General features: G+C 38.7%; 2 protein-coding genes across 10 annotated transcripts in view; both read left to right on the top strand.

The window, feature by feature from the left end:
* Nucleotides 1–699: 699 nt before the first annotated feature.
* LOC146487322 (ectonucleoside triphosphate diphosphohydrolase 1-like) lies at nucleotides 700–5,527 on the top strand. Of its 7 annotated transcripts, none has more exons than XM_085085578.1 (4): nucleotides 700–813; nucleotides 1,796–1,890; nucleotides 2,287–2,350; nucleotides 4,092–5,527. In XM_085085578.1, exon 4 carries the CDS (start codon nucleotides 4,108–4,110, stop codon nucleotides 5,362–5,364), a length of 1,257 nt encoding a protein of 418 aa, XP_084941704.1. In that variant the 5' UTR covers nucleotides 700–813; nucleotides 1,796–1,890; nucleotides 2,287–2,350; nucleotides 4,092–4,107; the 3' UTR covers nucleotides 5,365–5,527. The 7 variants fall into 7 exon arrangements, with proteins under 7 accessions (XP_084941704.1, XP_084941730.1, XP_084941711.1 ...); XM_085085585.1 differs by having other exon boundaries at nucleotides 701–813; nucleotides 4,058–5,527; XM_085085569.1 differs by having other exon boundaries at nucleotides 701–813; nucleotides 2,287–2,362; nucleotides 4,058–5,527.
* Nucleotides 5,528–6,925: 1,398 nt separating this feature from the next.
* The window catches only part of LOC146487318 (adenosine receptor A3-like), a 56,537-nt gene continuing 43,330 nt past the window's right edge, over nucleotides 6,926–20,132 (top strand). Inside the window, exons 1-4 of one of the 3 annotated variants that reach the window (XM_085087055.1) lie at nucleotides 6,926–7,074; nucleotides 10,505–10,564; nucleotides 10,665–10,728; nucleotides 12,224–15,130. In XM_085087055.1, the coding sequence (XP_084943181.1) occupies nucleotides 12,228–13,151 (924 nt within the window). In that variant the 5' untranslated portion in view covers nucleotides 6,926–7,074; nucleotides 10,505–10,564; nucleotides 10,665–10,728; nucleotides 12,224–12,227 and the 3' untranslated portion in view covers nucleotides 13,152–15,130. Of the gene's footprint in view, nucleotides 7,075–10,504; nucleotides 10,570–10,664; nucleotides 10,729–12,223 lie in introns of those variants that run through there. The other 2 variants (XM_085087038.1, XM_085087063.1) reach the window with 2 other exon arrangements.

The raw sequence follows: 20,132 nt of genomic DNA, 5'->3' as shown, positions 1-20,132 counted from the left end.
CGTTTAGAACACAGCTTAGTGCCCTTTTTTCAACAGTCGCGTTATATGTTCTACTGTACGACACTTATCTTTGCAAATATCAAGAACGAAGTGGACAGTTACTAAAATGTTTCCTTACTACAGCAAAAGGCTAACGTTAATGGTTGGAGGTTCCATCTATGATATAGTAGCAAGGATTAGGGACTAAATATGAGGAAATATCAGCATGGTATTTTTGTTATTATTAAAGTGGTCATTTCGTATTTATAAGCTATTTCTTAATCACAAATAACCTTACAAAAATGCAAACTGTTGAACCCTGTGTCGTAGTAGACTTTGTTCATGGGATATCTTGTCCTCCCTCATAACAACCATGTGTTACTGAATTGATTGACACAGTGTCAGAATAGTACTTTGGCTCTTTGGTATCATTACTTTAGTATGCGAAACTGTAGACACATTGTTGATCTTAAAGCTCGTAGAAAGCTTCGTTTATTAATCACGTCGCTGTCTCATGTCTGTGTTTTTTTAACCGCCTGCTCTAGAATTTCACTACTCAATTCTTTTTTAAAATGTCAATTCCAGTGTCGTTAATATCTTTTGGCCGAAAGACTCATCCTTATTATATTATTTCCACTTTTAAAAATGACTGTTTTTAAAGACGACTAAACAATTAAAATGCATATGTGTAAATTGAATGTCAATTCAATGTAACTTATGGTACTAAAACCATCTGATTTATGCAAACTGCATAAAGATACGTCGAGACTAGGAGCTAGTGAAAGTTCGTAAGGTACAGCAAGGTAACAGAAAGAGCGACTTCTCCAGTAAAGGGTAAGCGCTGTTACGATTCAACCTAGAAAGCCGGAGTGTAATTGATCGAAATGACTGCTGGTTGTACGCTCCCCCTTTCATGAGAGCATGGTTAATCTTCTTCTCCTCATACGGTCGCTTAGCGTATGAGAAAAGAACAAAACGCCTTATTGCGATAACTCGAATACGTCGTTTTCCTTTGTCCTAAGCATGTGAGGTAGCCTGTGGTTCTTCAACGCTCCTATTTCCCTAGATATAAGTAGCTTGAATGAAAATTGTTTCGCGGCATTTCCTTAAACCTCTCAGGAAACTGTGCAATGTTTTGATTGGCCCGTTTTGATCCAGCATATTTTTAAGGGTACACGTTATCCTCCAAATTAAACCTCAAACAATCATCCTCAAAAAATGGGGTTGACACTGATGTGTCTATTTTCATTCGTTTTCTTTGACATGATTTTTCATGTAGACGAAAAATATATGTTGAACATATATGTTGAACGTCTCGCCAAAATTATTTGAAGTAGAGAATTATTTACATCTGCGGTCATCCTGGATCATTCACTCCAGTTTTTAATTACGAACAAGGATCAAACTGGGACTTCACAAGAAGGGAATATGGAGCGTTAGTGCATGGCATTGTATTTTTGGTAGATGACGCTAGTCCACATTATTCATTGACACTGGGAAGGATAATTGAAGCTTTTCTTAACTTATGCGTTGTAATATGTCATATTTGTCTGGCAGGCCATGAAAATATTTTGCTCACCATAGCTTTGTTAATCTCATAAACCATGGCCATATCAAAAATATATTCTCTTACTTTCTTCACCTCTCTTATTTGACTTTACTTGGCATGATGGGTTAGGCTATAGGGAAAATCATGCGTTCAAGATAAATGAATTTATCCTGTTGGATTCGGAGTGAGCACGTGTGAAGAACATTTAACGATATGAAAATGTATGTTAAAATGTTCCATTAGTCCTCTGTTTTTCATTGTTTATAGAACAAAGAGGGATTGCCTTTTTATACGTGGCATTAATTTACCTTTGTATTGAGGTGCAAAGAACTGGATAACTGTGTCTACCGAAGTTTGAGCAGGTAATATTTTCGTGGTCAATCTTCTTCAAAGGGAAAGGGGGGTAGGGAAGCCGGGCTGACTTAGTGGCGAGGACGCGGGCCTTTCAACAGTTTGGCTTGAGTTCAGATCTCGGAGTTGGTAAAATAACTTAACTGGATGAGTTTGTTGCTGGCTCGCGTCCTTGCTCTGAGAATTTTTGCATGGTTTTGGGTTTTCCCTCTATTCACAAAAACCAACACTCCTAACTTCAAATCAGACCGCCTGAAATTGGCATTGTCGAATTGGCATGCTCGGTCCCCGCGTTATCCAAAGTCGATTTATGTTTTTTTACTTGTAAACTCGTTCGAGGACCGGGTGTCATCAGTAAGAACCCCTGTAGCACTGAAGTTTAATTGAGCTCCTTTATATTTCTCCAGGATATCGACTTCTATCCCGTGCAAGCAGTACGTCTGGAGATCAAACAAGCAAGGTGTCTCCAAGGTGAGATATGTTGTCGCTTCTTTCTTTCCTAGTCAACCGGAATCATTTGTTTAAAACATGCCCAAATAACAAATAATATTTTGGGACTATGAACGATCATAATCTTTGTTGAACGTAGAAAAGTAGAAAGATGCAAATGAGAAAAAGGCATGGAAACGATTATTGATAGACCCAATGCAAAAATGGCTGACATTTTAATATCTTTTGTTGGCATTCAAACTAGCTTCGTTCTTGAGTTCAAAAATTAAACGAATATTTTACCTTGAACTAAGCTGTAACCTGAGCAGGTTGGAATTACCACTGGATGTATAGAATGGCTCTTGTTCGACCGTTTTTTGTCCGAATTTAAATTTCAAAATTTGGTTGGTGTGGAGGGTTCGTAAAAAAAAATCGATTCATATCTAATAAAAGAAAAGTTCAGTTGTCACATTCAAGTACGCCGTCGGTCTCTTTGTTAACTGGCTTTATAGCTCTGAGGGCCGCAACCGGCTCAAACTACCTACTACTGTCAAATCAAAGGACAGTAACCTTAGTCAGCATTATTTTAAATTTGTGATCTTTGCTTCATAGTGGTTCGTATTTTCTACTACGTTTAGTGCTCGTGAATAACAGTTCATTCTTAAAACTCTATGACGCCGATAAACAAGGAATATTAATTCTTAAGTTTTAACGTTTTCGTACGTAGCGTTTTTCCATGCCACAAATTCGGTCATTTTATTGTTTCTTATTATTTTCTCCTTTTTTACAATAATAATGATTCACCCAACCACCCAAGGTCTGTTTGGTTATTTATTTGTGAAGCTAAAATTTGCACTAAATGTTTTAAGCAGTGTAGGCGCAGACGTGGAAACGCAAGAATGATATTGGAAGACCTTCTTGTAGCCTGCTACGCAGGCGTTCTTTGTCACTCCTTCTTGTCGTTTTCAACATCGTTGTGGAGCGTTTTGTACATCAAAAACAAATTAAACGGTCATTAGCTCTGATAGAGAATAATCTACAGGGTCTGGCCGTATGATAGCCTGGAAGACAAAAGATTAAAACGACTTATATTGTAGCTAGACCATCTCAACATTTTGGTTCACAAAGAGTCACGAACCCTCTATTTGGCTGTCTTTAGACAAACTTCTCCTACCAGAAATCGTCTGATTTCTTTTCTATGCAAGAATCCAAACTCACTTCTTGGATGCTGAAACAATCGACGGAGTATATATGCGCAGTTGTCAACTATTTATACATTTAAAATGGTAATTAAGGTAGAAACAGCTGTCTGGATAAGGTAGCGCTTGGCCGAGGTCTGAAACTGATGGTCCTCGCCGCCTATGGCCGGTCGGTAGCCCGCGACAACATTCGATATTTTCGGTTCTTCCGTCACATGCCAGGAGAAACAAATTTTATTAGTCAGCATCAAAAAAAGTTTTGACGTCGACGAATTCCAGTTTTTGAGCCTTAATGGCTTTGGTTTTCGGTTAGGCAAACGGTTTTACGCAGTGGGCGACACATGCTCCAAAAACATTTCTTTATTACAAAAAGATATTGGCAGGCAGTATCCAACTTTTATGTAACTTCCTGAGTTCATAATTTTTAAACTAAACTGGAATTCCAATCGTTGATTTGAAACATTATGATAGCCTCTCTAGATCACTGGCGATTTGGGTTAAAATAAATTTTTTAGGGACAAACCTGAACCTTTCTTTTGTTAGATACAAGCAAAGACCTGTTTGACCAAGCTGTAATTTTTCAGATCATACTGAACGAAAATGAAAGCGTTATTCAAGCAAGTAGTTTTGGCCCTCCTCTGTTTTGCGCATGTCACTCAAGCAGTCAAGCAGGACGCTGCCCAGATTGAGTATGCCATACTGTTTGACGCCGGATCGAGCGGAACCCGGATGGAGATCTACCAATTTCTGGCAAGTGGACCCTCGCTGCAACCCTCTCAAGTCATACAGCTTCGCCCTTCTCCCCATAAAGTAGAGCCTGGGCTTTCAGATTTCGCTGATGACCCTTCTAAAGTTGATGCTTACTTGACGCCTCTGCTGGAGTCCGCCAAAAAGACAATCCCACAAGACAAGCAGGCTTCCAGTCCAATATACTTGTTAGCCACAGCAGGAATGAGGCTATTACCTCAAGATCAGGCAAACGCCATCTTAGATGAAGTTAGAAATCTTTTTAACGACAAATCCAAATGTCCATTTTTGTTTGAGGACGATAATGATGCTAGAGTCATTTTAGGCAAAACCGAAGGAATCTATGGTTGGGTTACTGTTAATTTTCTGTCAGGGGTTTTCGGTTCAAATAAAAAATCCTTTGGGAGCTTAGATCTGGGGGGAGCTTCACATCAAAATGCCTTTGAAATAAACAAGAAGAACAGCGAGACTATGGTCATATACGTTGGAGGAAGAAACTATAGTGTCTTTAGTCGCTCCTATCTCGGGTACGGGCAAGACCAAGCTCGGGAACATTACTTAGATTCCATTGCTCAAAAGGCTAACTGTGCTATAAATCATGGATGTGTTGTAAAAAGTCCTTGCCATAATAAAGGTTTCAAAGAATCCCTAGCGTATGGTGGCCAAGAAAGTGTGTTTGAAGGGACGGCCCAAGTTGAACTCTGTCAACAAATAATTCGCGAGTTGTTTTTCTGTCGAACTGCAGATAAGCAAAAGTGTCCTTTCTTTGACCAACCAAAGTTAAAGGGGAATTTTTATGGATTTTCGGCCATTTATTACGTTTTGACGGGTATAGACGCCGTTTGCTCTGATTGCCAACACAACAAAGTCACGCCCAAAAAAATTGACCAATCCTCTAACGAATTTTGCAGTAAAGATTACGACGAGATAAAGGAAGACCCTTACGCTAAGGATAACTGTTTTGGGGGCAACTACATTTACGAGCTGTTAACTGCTGGCTACCAGCTTAGTCAACGTAAAAAAATAAGAGTGACCAATTCACTGCATGGATTTGATTTGGGTTGGACTTTGGGCGCCGTATTACATAACACAGGGATATTAAACGAATAGGTGATCCAGTCTTAGTTTGGTGCCTTGTAAGATGAATATGAGAACATATAAGAAACAAGGAAAGCTACATTACGATAAAGTCAAGGAGCCTTGTATGTTAATTTAATGGAATCAAAATAAACCGAGCGTTATTGACACGTATATAGCTTAGTTTTCTTGTTTGTTCTTGTGAATTAATTGAGGACCGTAGTCTTGTCGATATCTTTCCCTCAGTTCTAATTTATCTCAATTCTTCTTTCAATGCCGGCACTAATTTCAAAAAGCCGTATAGGAATAAATAAGGTTTTCAATAGTGGGTTCACGACGGCCATATTGGAGGAGCGAAACAACAGAATGATTTTCAAATAGAAGAAAGATCCTCGCAGTTACTACGCAACTTAAGCAGTTGCTAAAACGAAGACTTTGAAAAAATTTCCTTTTTCTTTTGAATGATTTTCCTTTGGGAAATAAATTATATTCTTATGCAAATATCCCCCAACATGGAGGCCATTAAAACAGTAATATTACAACAGAGACCTTCCGCACAATTTGCCGACAACAATTATCCATGACTTACGTACCTTTCAATAACAAATTAAAGGAATACTTTTTCAGACAAATTATACAGTTGTGACGGACATTTACCAATTAGAACCCACAAACATGACTACTGAGACCTGATCTTGCTAAATTAAGAAAAGGCTTTCAACTCAGGCCAAATATTAAATGCCGGCTTTGGAACAGCTGCAACGGAAGTTTTACAGCAAATTTTTAACCATCTATTGTCTATCTGCGTGCATTCATGATAATAACAATATGAACAATATGATTAAATTTAGAAATACAGTTGACCATAAAAATAAGCGAAAAAAAGGAACGACGTTTCGGTGTCATCTTGGCACCATTATCAAGTAAATAATGGCGCCAAGATGACACCGAAATATCGTGCCGTTTTCTCGCTTGTTTTTATAGTCAACTGTATGAACAATATGAAAAACTGATAATAACGGGAAATAAGCGTATATACTATAGGAGAACCCGTGACGTCATTGTTGTCATTTTGATACTTATAACGTTCGGTTATCAAAATGTTGTTTAAACCTACCACACACAAATTTTCCCCACGCTCTTTCAATTTATGAAGACCATTTATCTGTCCGCAGTAGTTAGTTTTGCCGTTTACGCTAAAGTATGCTAATGAGGTGAAACATTTAAGCAAAGATCCGCTATTTCAGTTTGGCCATCGTGCTAAGGAACATCACGTGGCATAACGAATGATTTTATCGGTGCATGGCGATACAATAATTTTCTTTACAAACAACAAAGAGGATACGGTTAGTGATGCACCTCAGGTATCTTTTACACGTTAGTAAAAATCGGTTGTTGATCTGACTTGTCAGATAACTGAAAATTGATATAAGTGTTTCGTGGGAAGGTGGCAATGCGCGCAGATGACGAAAGCAATTAATAAATATACCGCGCAAGAAATGAGCTTGGTTCTACTTTACTACTAAATTGCACAAATTATCGTGCAAGTTATTGAAATGTGGCTCACGCAGAAAGTTAAATCTACTCAGGCAACTGTTATTACCAGCCCACAACGCATGCACATATCCTGCTAAATTGCCCTTTACTCAGTTAGTTTTCAAAGTAAGAGTTTGAGTTTGAAAGCGCTTGTTCTTCGCCGGATAGCCGAACAAGAACCACCGCTGCTTAGCATCTTTCACTCAGGTAAGTTATTTAAGCTAAGCGACTGACAACTCGAAAAAAAACTCGATGAAGAAAACCAAATCAGCTGTCTTTTTTGTGATTTTACGAGCATACAGAGTGAAAGGTGACGTTTAGATTCACTGGCGGTAGCAGCGTAAGATCTGGCTACACATGATCTAGGTTTTCTCACTGACAAATTAATCCTTGTGCAGTTCAAAATTTGATTGCTGTAGTAAACAAGTATCAGTTTTGCGTCTTTCCAAGTTATGACATAACGAGTTATGTTTTCTGGTGTGCACACGAGTAACAAAATTTGTCAAGTTTGTTAGTTTCCTTGGGAAATCGCCTTGTTCAAAACTGGCGCTCGCATTTTCATAGGACGTTTTAAGAAAGTTCGTCACTCAGGACATCAGCTAAATTGTTGACGGTAATTCATAACAGCAAGTTTGTTCATCCTTGAGAACTTTTGCACCTGAACAACAAATGCATCGAAAAAACTGCCGAGGAGAATTTGCTGTTGTGTAAAAACGCAGGTTTCAACATTTGCTTCAAAGTATGTTCAACACTTGTGACACACTTTGTTGAACCAAATGTCGGGGCGTTTGAACAGGTCGTTCAACATTGTTGAAAGCGTAAAAAAATGTCGAAAGCTTGTTGAAAGCGTGTTGAATCAAGTTTAAATTGGTTTAAACTTTCATTGAGCATCGATTCAACATTTCCTTTGTTCTTGAAAATGTTGAACTGCGTTGGAAACGTATTCGCCCAACATATCCGTACAACTTTTTATGGAACGAATGTTGATCAAATGTTCAAACCGTTTAAACTGGCCTGAAGCAGTCTGTGTTAAACTTAAATGATTCAGAGACTTGAAACCGCTCGTATTGCTTCTCTCAATGGGCCTCAAATATTTACGAAAGAATTTCCGAAACAGTAGTGACGTTGTGATTTGGAGTTTTAATTAGGAATTCGAATCATGTTTTGTGTCATAGTTTGTGGCTACTGCCTCCTATTGAGGCGAAGCCACTATGTTATCGTGTTGAGTGAGTGTAACACTAGAATGCCGAACTTCACCCGATTTTTGACCCGATGTTCACCACGACAGGTTGACGAGATCTCAGTCCCCTTTCTTCGCATTGAAGGTTCTATTTTAATTCAAAATGGCTGCCGCGTCTTTCATGTTTTAATTTTCAAGGTGGTAGTTTGAGGTTCTTGGACGAAAACACAGGTTTTTAATACTGTAAATCAAAAGCCTGACAGCTTCTAAGGAACACTCTGCTGCTTAAACAGAGGAAATCATTGAGTTCATAGCCAAGAAATGCCTGTTCGAGATTGTGTCAAAGCGGAAAATGTGCGATCGCACATCATCGCAAACAAGATCTGCAAATCATCACATAGACTTTCTCGAGAATATTTGTGTGCTCTTGGGAATCCACTTTACAAAACATTACAGACTTGAATGTGAATTTTACCGTGCTTTCTGTTCAGTTGACCGATTTGTCATATTTCAAATAGCTTTGCGAAATTTTCCAAAAACGTGCTCAGTTTCATTTAGAGTCAAGAAATTATGCTTTTGAATTTACAGTTCGCTTGCATCTGCCGCCTTCACGTAGCTTAACTCGAGGCGAAAATTGAACAAAATTGTTTTTCAGGTCTGCCTGAATAAATTTTTTAATTAAGAAAGCTTATTGCCCTGTTGTCTGTGTGTCATGTGATCATAATTTCACGGGATTTCTTCACCACGCGATCTTATGTTAAACCATGGGATCTATCTGTCGTTGTGTAAGTAAACAAACCGATATCCTTCAGCACATACCAAATTCGCCTGTATGACAACACGATCAAATTACGCTGCAGGGTATTTAAAAATTTAAATATGTGTGATACGGCCAGTTTTCGATTTTGTGTGTGAATATGTATAAATCTTCTGCAACACTTATCTACCGTCTAGCGTCATTATAAAATATCTGTTTCTGTTTAATGCTATAACAATTGTGCTATATCAGTAGCCACACGCAGTCTTAGACGGCCTACTTTTATATTTATAACATAGAGGGCAAAACTACTGAATGCTGATTGGTCGAAACAGAGGGCATTTTTTCTAAACTTTCCTTTCACCGAGGGCAAAATTACTCACTCCTGATTGGTCGAGCGGCGAAAATACTTGCTCCTGGTTGGCTGAGCACGCCATTTCTACATTTTGTTGGTTTCTTCATTTTGTGCCGCGACAACAACGACTTCGATCTTTCAAGTTTTTTGGAGTTTGAATTTTTAAGCCGGATTGTTTGTGCCAAAAATACTTGGAAATCAAGTCCTACAGTTACAATGGAAATTCCTAAAGGTGAAGTTTCGTTTCTTACAAGAAACAGCAAGAGATTATTTGTTTCAAAAGCTAAAATCTTGATCCGATTTGTTTGGTTGAAAAACTGAAATCATTCACGCCGCGACCAAGTGCTTTCACCTCGCTACGGCTTCTTCTAACAAAAGATAACCGATCAATAACAACAGTGCCCTTTTGATGGGAGGAAGGAGTAGGTCAAATTCAGTGGAAGAAACTTCACTGCCAGTTCTTTCTTTGGACCCAAGGTTTGCTATTTTTATTGATCAGTTATCGTGTGATTATCAAGCCGCGGTAGAGAGCTTCACAGTGCAGGTGAATCAAAATTATTGATGCCTAACATCTGGTATAATTTTTGTTAGTTTGCTCATGAATTTAACTTGCATTGTCTCGAAATTAACGATTTATATAACAATCAACTTTTCTCGTTTTCTCTGTTTTGTACGCTAAGAAACAGGTGAATTGTGTGTTTGTTTGGTTTTTTTTTTGCTCACGGGTGAGTGTTTATATGTCGGGGCTGGCTGTTTTACGAAGTGCGTCGACAGTTTCAAGAAAATTTTGCCGTCTATGTTATAAACACATAATCGCAATGAGTCCTCGTAGAATTAAGGATTAATTTTCACTTCTATTTTTAAAGTTTTCGCGACTCGGACAATTTGCGAAAACTTTCAAAATACAAGTGAAAATTAATCCTTAATTCTACTCGGCCTCATATAATTCCATAAACTAAGTTCAGCGTCGCCTTGAAATGCAGTAATTTGATTGTTTATTTGCCCGCGGAGCTGGCGGGATGTTGGCTGAAGACTAGATTTTCCTGACGGTCGTTTTCGTTTTTCTCGACTCCGGCGAGTCGGTCGGTCGTAATGCTCTCTTTCGGCGCCACGAGCAGTCGACTTGTGTCAAGTATAGGCGAAGGCTAGTTATCGCGGCTTACGTCGCAAAGTAAGGTAAATGTTAATTGAATAGTCGACTTCGACTTATTTTCGTTCACGCTAAATCCTAAGTAGATATGAAAACAATCAATTCTCTAGTAACAAAAAATGCATCAATTACAAGACCAGAAACCGAAGCATGAAGCTTTGTAATATTGAATTTAACATACATTTCTCGTTGCAGGGGAAAGTATTTTTTCAGAGCTTATTTCCAGCACTGACGGGTCGGATTTGTTGTTTCCCGGTAAGGTATGTACTGAAAAATTGTTGTTCCGAAACGCAAAATATTTTGTGACATAGAGGCGAAAGGTTATTTAGTTCTTATTTAAAGTTGTTTGCCACAGGTCTTATTGTACTGAGGAATAGCAACCCGCACAGTCGATTCATACAGCAGCTCCTGAAAAAATAGTGAGTACCTACTAAAGGTGAACTGAATTCATGTTACAAAATGGACAGAAAGGCAGCTTGTTATAGAAATCCCTAAACGGAAACAACAACTAAATGACACTTTTTCTTGTAAAAGATGAAAGTGTACCGTGATTACTGTAACATTGAGCGCAATCAGTGATAGGTAGCTAAGGACTGTTTTTTGCTGGTGAAGAAAGCATAAGTTTCAATGTAACCACTGAGAAACGAGTGCGCAAGTTGGACAAGAAAAATGTTTTACTCCTTTTCTTTGGACTTGTTTGCAAAAGAGTTTATATGGAATCTTATGTGCGTGCGTTTACTGGCTCGCTGGCGAAACCGGGCTTGACACACTGGCAAGACTTCCATCTATTTTCTTTGCTTTTTTTTTTTAATTATAATCCTGTACAATTTCAGTGATACTGATAGGGATAGTGGATGCTAACTGGCTTAGTAACACTGGTTCAGCTTCCATTTACAAGTTTATAAATATATAAACACTCTTACTAAACAGAACTAGACCAACAAAGAAAAAAATTGACCTTGATTCGATGAATAATAATAAGTTGTTTGTCACAGGTCTTATTATACTGAAGAATAGCAACTCGCACAGTCGATTCACACAGCAGCTCCTGAATAAAAATAGTGAGTACCTACTAAAGGTGAACTGAATTCATATTACAAAATGGACAGAAAGGCAGCTTGTTATAGAAATCCCTAAACGGAAACAACAACTAAATGACACTTTTTCTTGTAAAAGATGAAAGTGTACCGTGATTACTGTAACATTGAGCGCAATCAGTGATAGGTAGCTAAGGACTGTTTTTTGCTGGTGAAGAAAGCATAAGTTTCAATGTCACCACTGAGAAACGAGTGCGCAAGTTGGACAAGAAAAATGTTTTACTCCTTTTCTTTGGAATTGTTTTCAAAAGAGTTTATATGGAATCATATGTGCGTGCGTTTCCTGGCTCGCTAGCGAAACCGGGTAGGACACACTGGCAAGACTTCCATCTATTTTCTTTGCCTCTTTTTTGAAATTATAATCATGTAAAATTTCAGTGCAACTGATAACCAGGTTCGACAGCAGGAAATCAGGTTAGCAGGGATAGTGGATGCTACCTGGCTTAGTAACACTGGTTCAGCTTCCATTTACAAGTTTATGAATATATAAACACTTTTACTAAACACAACTATTGATGATTTTATGTTATTATTTAAGTGTCGAAGTATTTAGCACTGTAGTGCTAATTGGGGACACTATAAATCAGCGAAATAAATATACAAACGGAACATAACATTTGTTAAAAATTCCAACTGGTGGGAGGCAAACCAGTTGGCTATTTACAGAGCGTGGCCTTGGATTTGAAAACGGCTACTGTGAAACAAATCCAAGTGGTCATAGCGGGACTCGAACCGTGGGCATCAGGATTACATGCTACGCGCCCTAACCATTAGGCCATGCCGTCTCCCTAAATTCCTTCGCATTTTTTTTTTTCAGAGAGATGGCTAAAGCTTCCAATCAGCAAAACGGAACAGAAACTGAAACAAGTTTCCAGGGGCTCTCTCCATCTGAGTGCATTGCCTGGCTTACAGTATTCATTGCCGAGTCTGTTGCTATAGTAATACTTAATTTCCTAACAGTTGTTGTTTTTATAAGAAACCGCAGTCTTCGTAAGCGCAGCATGTACCTAGTGATCAATCTGGCAGTTGCAGATATGTTAGTTGGAGGATATTCAGAAATCACACATTTTGTGTCGTTAGGAGAAGCATGCTCCTTCTGGAATACCCAACAACTACCTTTTGTCAACCTTGTTTACGCTTACATGCGGGACGCGTTTCTTGGAGCTTCTCTGACAAGCCTTGCTGCAATCTCGTTAGAACGAACGGATGCGACGTTTCGTCCTTTCAAACATCGTATTATTAAAAAGTGGGTGTTCGGATTTATTATTACAATAATTTGGGTTACATGTGGGTTGTCAGTATTTGCTATTTATTATTTAGTTAACTCCCCGGAAAGCTATTACTATACACTTGGTTCAATCATTGGTTTTTGTCTATTTGTTGTTTGCGTTTCTTATGCGTCCATTTTTGTCAAGATTTCTTGTGGAGCGCATCCTCAGCGCCATGGCGCAACCAGCAAAGAAAGGAAACTGACCAAGACGTTGTTCATCGTGACTTTGGTATCTTTGCTGATGTGGCTCCCGATTACGATATATTCTCTCCTGAAGGCCACATTTCAGTCCTTTCTTCCTTGGCGGGTGACTCGTCATCTTTATCATGCTTTCGCCGTTTTGTTTTATGCAAACTCCCTTATCAATCCTATTTTATATGCAATCAGAATTCCAGACTTTAAAAGAGCTCTCATTTCGCTCTTTAGACGTCGTCAGCAAAGACGAGATGAAATTATTCCCCTTGGTCTCTTGTGATTACTAACGGTATATGTTGCCCCATAATTTTGTTACAGGATAACTGGCGGGAAGCCTTAAATTGAAGTTGATTTCTTGAAGAAACAAATATAATGAAAAGGAGGGCAGTAGATAAAGAACTTGCCAAGTAAATTTCAAAACCTAATAAACAGGTCTAGTCTATTGCATTTGGCAACTTGTATTTCGTCATTCAAGTAATATTCGTATCGCATTGGTGGACCATATTCAGTGCAACATGATCTTGACAAAAATATATTTGTAATCTGGAGGAGTTATTTGTTTTGTTCTAGAATGACATATGTGTCCTTCCGGTCAGTTTTGTATTGTTTATGCAAGCGTTAGAGACAGATCCCTCCCTCCCGGATTGGTAGGACTGTCTAATATAGATAGACAAGTTTAATGGCCATTCGATGTTACAATTTAGTTCCACTAGTACTGTTGCAGAGCGGAATACGTTATTTCAGAATGCCAATACCAAGTTCTTTGTAAGCTCTTTGATAGACGAGGGCAGAGTAGATACCAAAATCTTGAGCACGTTCCTGCGACAGACGCATGCGTGGTCTGGGGAGAAATGTGTTAACAAGAAAACGCCTTAAGTTACAGTATTACAGAATGAACACATGTTTACGGATTCGTGTCTAAGTTTTGTAGCTGATTGAAGACTTCCAATAGCCAATTAGGTGGCGACTACTTGACCTGGGACCCGTTTCTCGAAAGTGCCGATAATTAACGGGACCAGAAAGCTCTTGTTGTTTACATTCAATATCGAGATTTCAATAGTTTTGTACATAATATGATAAAAATTTGAGTTAAAAAAATAAAATGAACTGGTTTGTTAGCTAGGATCCGCGCTTTTATTCTTTAGATTTTGATTTGAATATTTGATGTCGGGCCCGCAAAGTTACTGGGGCTTTCGAGAATCAGGCCCCTACTCTTTTAGGTCAGTAACTATTCCTTTAGTTTTGTATCACATCTGCTTCATTCATTCTTATTAGAGCATTATTAGCCTTAGAGGACTAAAGTACATACTCGTGCCTGAGATTCGTTAGGCTCTTAGGCCAGCAGACTCTGGGTACGAGATTGACTAAAGTATAGCCGTATCCAGGGTTACGTTTTTTTTGACGTCTTTTCTTATTGTCCATTAAGGCTCACGTAAAATAGTAATAAGAAATAACGATAATTTCCTAGCGCTTAAAAACTGATAAACAAATTAAATTGCCTGAACACTGCTACTTTGGTGTTTAAAGAATAACCTTTTGCACGTTAAAACGTTTGTTAGATTAGAAGACCGCACTTTTTCAGCTTGATTTTCTTTGCTTAAATATCCCAGCTGCATACAGCGCACATGTATTTACTACAAATGTGCTGCCTTCGAACGAAAATATCATCATTATACCAACAGTTGACAACAAAATAATTGAGAAACCAATTTGTGCTCTGCATTGATTCTCTTCCTTAAAGATGAGGAGGAAATTCAAATGATTCAGAAATTATAGGAACGACTCATGTCTAAGTAAAGTCAAGTTATCACACGTCATGTGATTGTCAAGCTTAGTTGTGCGAACACCAAACACCAAACTATGTTTCCTCAGGTATGATGTCTACAACTTGTACCAGCTTTCTTTCAACCAACGATTGATACGTAAAGAGAGAAAGCGATGATCTCTTGCTAACTAACAATTAGATTATGAGCTCGAGATTTCTATCGCGTGATAGTTGATGAGGGCGAAGCCCGAATCAACTATCACGCATAGAAATCGAGAGCGAATAATCTAATTGTTTTAGTATAAATCAACTAGTCGTTCAAAACTAAACAAGTAAATTATCTATTTCCTCATCGCAGACACTTCCAAAACGCGAAGAGGCGGCCGCCATTTTGTTGAAAATCGCTACTCACTATCTATCACAGAATAGATAGCGAGTAGCGTAGCCAATCAGAGAACGGCATTCGTGATAGAACACTAGTAGATTTATACTAATAAAGAAATACCAGGACAGAGGGTCACAATCAACTGACAAAATTTATCTGAGGAGGGCGAAAGAAATATTTGGTGTTAGTAGATACCAACTAATCAAACTCAAGATAGTCATTACCATTCACCTTGTCACAGTCTCCTGGATTTCGTAAGCATTTTTTTTAATTACTGGCGCTATAAACTAAAACCATTGCAGAATCGGTGAATAATTGTTAAGTTGAGGGGAGCGGTTTTAATTTGAGCGTCGTAAAACCAAAACCAAAGTAATTAATCTGGCGCAATGAACCAATCAGAACATTAAGCAAATACATGTAACCGGCCGGCGCCAAGCGAGCAAAACCTCGACTTGTTTGGCGTCAAAAAATCACAGTCTGAGCAATGAAGCAAACCAAAGCATTAGCGAAATTACTTTCGACACTCAATTTAAAGCCACTCTTTAGCTAGATGTTATAATGCATTCAGCTAACTTATTTATAGCAATTATATGTAAGACTTCTTTAGCACACTCTTTAAGTCATGTTAAAGTTTTATAGTAGCTTTTACCTCAGCTAGATGTTATAATGCATTAGCTAACTTATTTATAGAAATTACATGTAAGACTTCTTTAGCACGCTCATTACACTTGTATTTATATTATATTTTATATAGTAAGGTGTTTTCAATGGATTGTAGAAATCAATTTTCCTTTTGTTTAGTTGCTTTACTTTGTCTTGTAATTGGTTAGTAAATCTCGCGCCAAACTTTCTCAGCCAATGAGAAGTAAGACCAAAATCAATCCTGACTTGTCTGCACTGTTCTTCCCGCGCTTGGCGCCGGCTCCATGTACTTGAGTTGCATTCTGTCCACGTCTACATCTGTTGCGATTGGTTTGAGCAATTACTTAGCGTTTGGTTGAATGACAATCAATTGAAAACTGCTCTAAAATCATTTTTTCTTTACCTCAACTTGAAACTGTTGCTATGCGGACTCGAAACGTTTCTTGTTCATTTTCTGTTATGGTCTGATTGTGACATGTATTAACTTTTTTAAATTCAAATTAAGATATCAACTTTCAATACAAATTGGATGGTATAATAGTCCTTATCTGATTTTTAGTAATTTAAGTCTCAATATAGGTGTTTGATGCTATTATTTGTATCTCGGTTGATTTATGGTAATTAATACTGTTGTACTTCAGTCAATGTTGTTATCTTCAAGTATAGATATTTGGTAGATTAAGATTGAAGCTTCGTTACCTATTTCATAGTGATGGGTTATGATCGATGTATATTTGATTCATGTCAATTATGGTTAGTCTATGTGCATGCACAACGCAGCCTCAATAAATAAAACTTAAACTAATTGCCAGTTAGCCTTATTATCTTATGTTTCCTAACGGCTCTTCTTAACTTTCTGCGAGGCTTCACTACGATGGGCGTATTTCCTCTAATTCCTGGAACAATCAGAGTCATCACCACATAAACGTCAAAGTCTAATAGATAGACCATTCAGCGCCGAGTTGCCGTGAGCTTCATTTTAAAACCATGGCCAAGTGTAAAGCTTTTTATATGAAAATTAGTTTCGTTTGCATATGAATGGTAACTAATTTTCATAATAAAAACTTTGTACTTAGCCTCGCGTTCATAATGAGGTTCAAAGCAACTCGTAAATGGCCTATTGGTCAATCTGGTCAAGTTCTTCTTTGCTGGATGAAATTGTTGACAAGATCTCATTCAGTACAAGCAAAACAAAACAAAACAACAACAACAAAAACATCTTATTACCAATTAGCAAATGCCAGCCACTGCTCAAAATCTAACTAGCACTACTCCCATTACTTCAAGAAACTCATGCATTTATTTCAAACCTAATTAACAACCCACGCCGACCAACTGTTTCCCTCGCAGCTTCTCCACCGAGCTCATTTCTAGTTACCCATACCAAATTATGGCGCCCATCGTTACTGCTTACCGTCATGCATTAAAGACCCAAATAGATCCAACCTGTTCCCTGGGCTTTTTCCCAATTTTAAACGAAAAAAGCACCGGGGACGAGGTTGAAATAGACCCTTATCACACGGCGGCCATGTTGAGTCTCAGGAGAATAAAAGGCTTTTGTTTTTGCACGGCAAGCCTCACACTGAATTTGCGTCTGGCCGAGGCTTGCCGTGCGAAAACAAATCTTTTTATCCCCCCCCAAGACTCAACATGACCACCGAGTGATAAGGGTCTATTGTTCCCATAACATTTCTGAAAAAGGCACAGAATTTGTTGGCCTTTGCTAAAGTATTGGAAAAAAAAAAAAAAACAACAACGAAACAAAACAGCAACAACAAAAAGCTATAATGGTTCAAAGTCGGCGCCGGTAGAATTCGCCACGGTTAACATGGACTTGGAATAAAAACTGATTGTGCCTTGTGTATTGGATGCACCCTTAGAGTGACCCAACGTTTCATTTCCGGAAGGGTCTAATCGCTGCAGAAATCCGGATTTAGACGTAACAAAATCTAAAATTTTCTTTCTAGAATTAACTTTAGCGAAATGTCAGCATATAAATTCTAGGAAAACTAGCTAATCCATTTCGTTTTTGAAGGTATAAATATGTTTTTAAAAATGCGACAAATGGTTAGGCTTGATCGTCCGCCGCTCCCTCGGGACTGGCTTTCCTCTCCGAGAGGAGGTATCTTCGGGGGTGATCGTGGGCTCATTTCCCGAACCGCGGCTGGTAATTGAGCCTAAAAAAAGGCTCCTCGGTCGGTAGTCTCGGTAGGGGTGTGCCTCCCGTTCTCCAAATCCTGACCCTATTTCAGACTAAAACATGCCATTTTGCACTCCCGTTTTCAGACCTGGTTTGCAGCATTATTAAGGGCGCGTTTCTTTATCCACAATTCTGGAATAAGAATGGTTAGTACGGAATGCTAGGAATAATTCGGATTGTCTGCATAAAAAAAAACCCCATCGGTCCTGGCCGAGTAAACATTGCGTAACAAATATGGCGGCCGACGAAGAGGCTGCCATTAAAGCCGTTATCGCAGCAATTTTCCTCGTACTTTTGGTACAATGAAATTAGAAACAATGTTTCATTTTGTCAAAAAGTGTAACCTGAGTTTTTCTCCGGTAGAGACATATTTGAATCCGCAGCGCTCATCTCGCCGTCCGCCATCTTGGATTTTCATTCGCAACATTCTGTTCATTCTGCCCCTGGGAGCAGAATGGATAAAATGGCATTCTGTCCATTACGGAATAGGAATGCGGAGTAGAAAAACGCGCGCATTTTACATTCTGTCCATTCTCATTCCAGTATTGTGAATAAAAAACGCGCCCTAAGCTTCGCATTAGTCCCGAAGTCAAGAATTGGTAAAATTCACCCGAACGATTCGGCTTAAATGATTTATTTTGGATACTTCTCTTTCTATGCTATTCATTCGGAGTTGAAAAGCTCCCTTAAAAACCATACCCGATTTAAGACCATAATGTTCAAAATTTATACCCGTTTTCAGACCAAAACGGCTCAAAATCCATACCCTTTGGGACGGCACATACCGATATATCTTATAAAGGGGAGTATCCCCCCCCCCCCTCGGGACAAAAAGGCAGCTGGTATTTTCGTGAAGCTTCGCGGAGTTCATAAATTCAGGGAATGAAATTCCGTTTCCTAAAACTTTCTGCAACTAAAATTTTCAGCTAAAGCATCAGAACAGATCAAACAGTATTAGCTTACAAAAATATCCCTTTGATAGGTAGAAAACGATCTGAGAACACAGGAGAAAGCATATTTTAAGTATTTTGCTTAAATGTTCTCGTTGAATGTCCCTGATTTTAAAAAGACTCTTTATAGTGTCGAATATATCCTGACGAAAGTCGTTCTTTAATTTGTCCGGTCATAATTATTCAAGGTTGCCAGAGGTATTCTTCTGAATAATACAGAAAATATCTGTAGCAATCTCATGGCTATGTACAGGTAAGATGGTTTGCACCTTTTCAACAGAAGTTAATTGTGTTAAGTGTTGTAGGACTAAATCAATCAATTCAATAGAAAATCGACTTGAAAGACCCACACTACCTACAGTACTCCTTCCCAGTTCTCGTTGCAGGTTGACTCGGTATTGAACAAGGTCCATTTTGATTTGGGTATTGACTTCAGCGTCAATGGTAGTTTCCTTCAGCTCTTCACCTCATTGATCCTGGAGAAGATGAACAGCACTTGGTTGCTCCTGGGTAATGTCAACGACTATGTCTGCAAGTGCTTGTGCAAACTCACAGTCATCACACCTGCACTGACGACTGTGAAAGTCACAGCAAATGGGCAGGATCATGATTGTTGAAGACATCATGGTCAAAATTGCTGAGAATCATTTTCCTTTTGCACTGATTTGATTGCACAAAGTTCCTCATTTCATCAGACATGTTTTTTCTGATTTGGAGATATTGTAGGAGTTGTAAAAGATATCTGCCCTGGCTGAAAGACCATCTCTTCCAGCCCGGCCTACCTTCCTGGCAGTAATCCTTCATTGTGTGGGGGACTCCAATGTGGATTACACCTCTGATGTTGTTACAGTCGATCCCAAGGTCGAATGCAATGGTCACAAAAAGTATGAGGTGGATACATGTTTCCTTTACTAATTCTTCAAAATTAGATTTTGTTCATGCTCAGGGTACTGTGCATGGTACTGGCTGAAAAGCCTGTTTTTTGCTAAAGGCAGTGCAGACTAGAAGAGTAGTACTGATCTTTACCCATACTGATGCTGAAGAAAGGAAACATTCAGCACCAGTTACTAGATTCCCATAAATTAAGATTGGTGGCATTTGATTATTTTTAACTTTCAGTTCAACAACAATGGGTTGTAAAATTGATTCAAGTTTCCCATCTCCTCTATTTGGGCGAACATGATACGCATAGTATAGGTTTGCCCTGTTTGGGTTTGATTCAACAATAACTGGATCAGAGGGCCCCAGGGAATCTATTATACCACTCTTGGTGGCTCTTGCGGCAGTTCCTCTGAGGACCAGAAGTGGTACTGCAGGGA

This window comes from Pavona decussata, unplaced genomic scaffold (genome assembly GCF_977016875.1).
Source record: "Pavona decussata unplaced genomic scaffold, jaPavDecu1.1 SCAFFOLD_16, whole genome shotgun sequence".
In the NCBI taxonomy this organism is placed as follows: Eukaryota; Metazoa; Cnidaria; class Anthozoa; order Scleractinia; family Agariciidae; genus Pavona; species Pavona decussata.
This window is presented reverse-complemented; position numbering and strand designations above follow the sequence as displayed.

What these genes read in the sequence shown, in the direction of transcription:
- LOC146487322 (XM_085085604.1), top strand. Translation starts at nt 4,108, where the DNA reads ATGAAAGCGTTATTCAAGCAAGTAGTTTTGGCCCTCCTCTGTTTTGCG.